This window comes from Littorina saxatilis, linkage group LG17, assembly GCF_037325665.1.
Source record: "Littorina saxatilis isolate snail1 linkage group LG17, US_GU_Lsax_2.0, whole genome shotgun sequence".
NCBI classification, from domain to species: domain Eukaryota; kingdom Metazoa; phylum Mollusca; class Gastropoda; order Littorinimorpha; family Littorinidae; genus Littorina; species Littorina saxatilis.
The window spans coordinates 65,905,435-65,910,194 of record NC_090261.1 but is presented as its reverse complement, the minus strand read 5'-3'; the positions used below and the strand labels follow the sequence as shown (position 1 = coordinate 65,910,194).

General features: G+C 39.4%; 1 protein-coding gene across 1 annotated transcript in view; it reads right to left on the bottom strand.

Annotated features, from left to right (window-relative positions):
- The window catches only part of LOC138952195 (anti-sigma-I factor RsgI6-like), a 13,118-nt gene extending 8,679 nt beyond the window's left edge, over positions 1-4,439 (bottom strand). Inside the window, exons 1-2 of the mRNA XM_070323797.1 lie at positions 4,187-4,439; positions 1,599-1,735 (exon numbers count right to left, since the gene is read on the bottom strand). Coding sequence (XP_070179898.1) covers positions 1,599-1,735; positions 4,187-4,359 — 310 coding nt within the window. The 5' untranslated portion in view covers positions 4,360-4,439. The remainder of the gene's footprint in view (positions 1-1,598; positions 1,736-4,186) is intronic.
- Positions 4,440-4,760: the final 321 nt, after the last annotated feature.

Genomic DNA, 4,760 nt, shown 5'->3' with positions numbered 1-4,760 from the left:
GCAGATCTAGATTCAGAAAACAACCGAACTCATGGATTTTATATGGAGATTCATGTGTTCAGGCCTGTAGTTGTTAATTTAAATGCGGTATGTTTGTATTGTTTGCTCCAGAGATGTATACTTCGTACGTATAGAGCGTTCGGAACTTTTCAGTCGCAAAAGTAGTACCGAAACAGAACAGCTTCTCAACCCATTGCACTATCGAGGATTCAGGCTGTTGCTGGCTCGTTATTTGTTTGGTTGCTGGGTCATTATCGAAAAATAACTAGCTCTACAAGTTTACAGAGGTAAAGAAGCAGAGGGGGGAATAATTGTCGATAACCACTCGCTAAAAGATCCATTTAACAACCTGCTGGCGAGGCGCATTGATACAGCCTCAACTAGTCTCGGCTAGCTTTGAGGGTCATTTTACAAGTAGGAAATATGAAGGCCAACGAAATACCGAGACCATAAGGTATGCGAAGTGATGACGTCGAATACGTGACGTAAGTTGATGCATGAATTCTTCCGGACTACGTCAGTCAATTCCAAAGATCGCTTTTGTGATGAAAAGAATTTGTTTTAGAGTTTGCTGTCCAGAGACCCGTCAAAAAAGAAGGGAAAATGTGTGTGAAAGAAAACAAAACAGGAGCAGAGTGATACGATAGCAATACAGAGACATATTTCTTGGGACTTGACCCTTGCAGGTAGGTGGACTGAAAGTAGTGTGTGAACAGAACAGAACCAATTCTGTCTGTTTACAACCGCATGAAAGCAGGAAAGAGATCGTCGTCAGATTGAATTACAATAACATTAACATGCTTCCATTTGAAACTTCTCGGTCTTCATCGTGGATTGACGCCCTCCCAAAGTCTAATTGAAGCCCTCCGTCGCTTCGCTCCGTCGGGCTTCAATTACCTTTGGTCGGGCGTCAATCCCCGATGAAGACCTCGAAGTTTCAAATGGAAGCATGTTAATGTGTAATTATTGTAATAGTATTGATACAACAATAACTTCTATTATTGTAATAGTATTGATACAACAATAACTTTTATTATTGTAATACTACTAATAGTATTGTATCGTTTTTGTTTTATCAATAATAAACATTCTCTTAACCTACAATTTCTGTTTTTTGTATGCTGACTATTTAGATCTAACAATCACTGTTGTACGATTTTACGAACATTTCAACGTGTCACACTGCATTCGGCTTTTGTGACACAAATATTAAACCGAGGTGTCTTTTGAGATATAGAACTGCTAGCATAGTTCGGCATACATGCATTCCCACGCGCATGACTAAAAAGAAAACTTACCCCCCCCCCCTCCCCCAGTCCCTCAAAAGAAAGACCCAAAAATGAACACCCATTGTATCTTAGAATTTGCGTAAATGATACCTCCAGTACACAGTCTGTGATTATTGTGTTTAAATAACTGTATGTTTCCATGATTGAATCACCAAAAGAAAAACGATACCTCCAGTACACAGTCTGTGATTATTGTGTTTAAATAACTGTATGTTTCCATGATTGAATCACCAAAAGAAAAACGAGAGGGCGAAAATCAGAAAATACAAGAAAAACAAACAGTACAAAATTCGCTAATGTTTCACTGACCTGTGAACTCATAATTATTCATGAGCTCAATGTTCTGGCCGGCGTGGTCATTCAGCAGCTTGACCCACACCCCTGCGTTGTAGACCTGACCCCCGGTCACCTGAATGTACTGGGATGGCCCGTCTGAGCCTTTGGACCTGGGGAACAGTGGTCATTACACATTCGGACATGTAGACATTGGCATAGTTTTTTTTTTTTAAACAATTTTTTTTACCTCAGTTGCATGCAGGCTGCTTCAACCCTGAGTTGTTTTGCCTTTGTTCCTTTTTACATTTAGTCAAGTTTTGACTAAATGTTTTAACGTAGAGGGGGGAATCGAGACGAGGGTCGTGGTGTATGTGCGTGCGTGCGTGTGTGTGTGTGTGTGTGTGTGTCTGTCTGTGTGTGTGTGTAGAGCGATTCAGACTAAACTACTGGACCGATCTTTATGAAATTTGACATGAGAGTTCCTGGGTATGAAATCCCCGAACGTTTTTTTCATTTTTTGGATAAATATCTTTGATGACGTCATATCCGGCTTTTCGTGAAAGTTGAGGCGGCACTGTCACGCCCTCATTTTTCAACCAAATTAGTTGAAATTTTGGTCAAGTAATCTTCGACGAAGGCCGGACTTCGGTATTGCATTTCAGCTGGGTGGCTTAAAAATTAATTAATGACTTTGGTCATTAAAAAACTGAAAATTGTAAAAAAAATAAAAAAAAATTTATAAAACGATCCAAATTTACGTTCATCTTATGCTCCATCATTTGCTGAGTCAAAAAACATATAAATATGTTATATTTGGATTAAAACCAAGCTCTGACAATTAAATATATAAAAATTGATATGAAAATTAAATTGTCGAAATCAATTTAAAAACACTTTCATCTTATTCCTTGTCGGTTCTTGATTCCAAAAACATATAGATATGATATGTTTGGATTAAAAACACGCTCAGAAAGTTAAAACGAAGAGAGGTACAGAAAAGCGTGCTATCCTTCTCAGCGCAAGTACTACCCCGCTCTTCTTGTCAATTTCACTGCCTTTGCCGTGAGCGGTGGACTGACGATGCTACGAGTATACGGTCTTGCTGCGTTGCATTGCGTTCAGTTTCATTCTGTGAGTTCGACAGCTACTTGACTAAATGTTGTATTTTCGCCTTACGCGACTTGTTTTTGTTGTTGTGTAAGGCATCCTTCATTGGTCTTTTTTCAATCACATCAAGAAATCACAAAATATTTCTTAATCTTAATTCAAAATCAAATATACAAATGATATAAATTGGCGCACCATGTCGATATTTACCAATACACATTTTAGCGACAATTAACAAATTATTTATATAACATACCATTTTAGTGCAAACATTTTCATCTGGTGGGAATCCTAGCAACACTATCTTTGCTGTCAAACATTGGTATAGTTGACGTCGTTGCTTAAGTTTTGGATGATTCATCCGCGGGTCGAGAAGGCAACATAATTAGAACTTGGTTCGATTTGTACACACGCATTTGTTTATAAATCTAAGGTGTTTTATTATATACTGTAACAATGAAATAGGGATTTTGTTTTTAAATACAAATGACAAAGCTAAAGAAATGTCCATCTTACGTGAGTAATTTTTCTCCAATATTTGTGTAAGCTGTGAATACCTCAAGTTTATGTTTTATTATCACCCCAACTATACACACATGTGTTATATGTTAACCAGCTATTTATCATACGTTCTTAGGGAAAATATAAAGTCGTTGTTCAACATTCACTGAAACAAAAGAAGAAGAAGGAGAAAAGGAAGAGGAAGATCAAGGGAAGATCTGAAAGTTTCAATGAAATAATGAAAACAACACAGACACACCCAGATACACAGACAAACAGACAGACAGACAGACAGACAGACAGACAGACAGGCACACACACACACACACACACACACACACATACACAGACACACACACACACAGATACACAGACACAGACACACACACAGACACACACACACATACACACACACACACACACACACACACACACACACACACGTACACACACACACACACACACACACAGGGACTGGGTGGCCGAGTGGTAACGCACTTGCGCTCGGAAGCGAGAGGTTGCGAGTTCGACCCTCGGTCAGGGCGTTAGCAATTTTCTCCCCCCTTTCCTAACCTAGGTGGTGGGTTCAAGTGCTAGTCTTTCGGATGAGACGAAAAACCGAGGTCCCTTCGTGTACACTACATTGGGGTGTGCACGTTAAAGATCCCACGATTGACAAAAGGGTCTTTCCTGGAAAAATTGTATAACCATAGATAAAAATGTCCACCAAAATACCCGTGTGACTTGGAATAAAAGCCGTGACAGGTGAATGCTCGCCCTAATAGGCTTGAGGTTTGCTGGTCGATGTGAATGCGTGATATATTGTGTAAAATATTCCATCTCACACGGCATTAATTGTTATTGTAAAGCGCATTGAGCATATATATGATTATGCGCTATAGCAAATGTCCATTATTATTATTATTATTATTACACACACACACGCATACACGCTCAAACAAACAAGCACAAAACAAACAAACGGTTGAGCATGAGCACAATTTCATCTTCACCTGCCGGTAATTTTGAGAGAGTGTTGGCCGGAGTGTCGGTCACTGCTCAAAGTGCAGTGAGAGTTCCAGCAATCCCAATGGTCAAGGGATTCAAAGTCTGCATTCTGTAACAGCTCTCCTGCGGTCAGTGCAGACAGAGCTGCTAATGCTATCAAATTGCCAAGTATCATCATGATTTTACAGGAGCAGCGCCCACCTTAGACGCCGTGTCGACAAGAGCTCTCTGACGAAAAAAGAATCAGCTGGTTTAGTTTGCTGGAACAAACGGTTACTTATTGTAATTTGTTTTTGCGTGTGACAGATAAGACGTGCAATGTGAACGGAGTAGGTATCCGGGTCATTGGAGCCAACTGTGCCAGGTTCGTGATGTTCACAGTATGGTATGTTGGTATGCTTGGCACAAAGGGTCAACAATCTCCAAAAAATAAGGCCTCAAGAAAATATGGCCTTTTTCTGAAAATAAGGACTGATTTTAAAGAAATAAGACCTATTTTCAAATTAAGGCCATAGATATTTCAGGCCTTTTAAAGATAAGACCTTATTTTAAAAATAAAGCCTTACAAGTAAAGGGGCC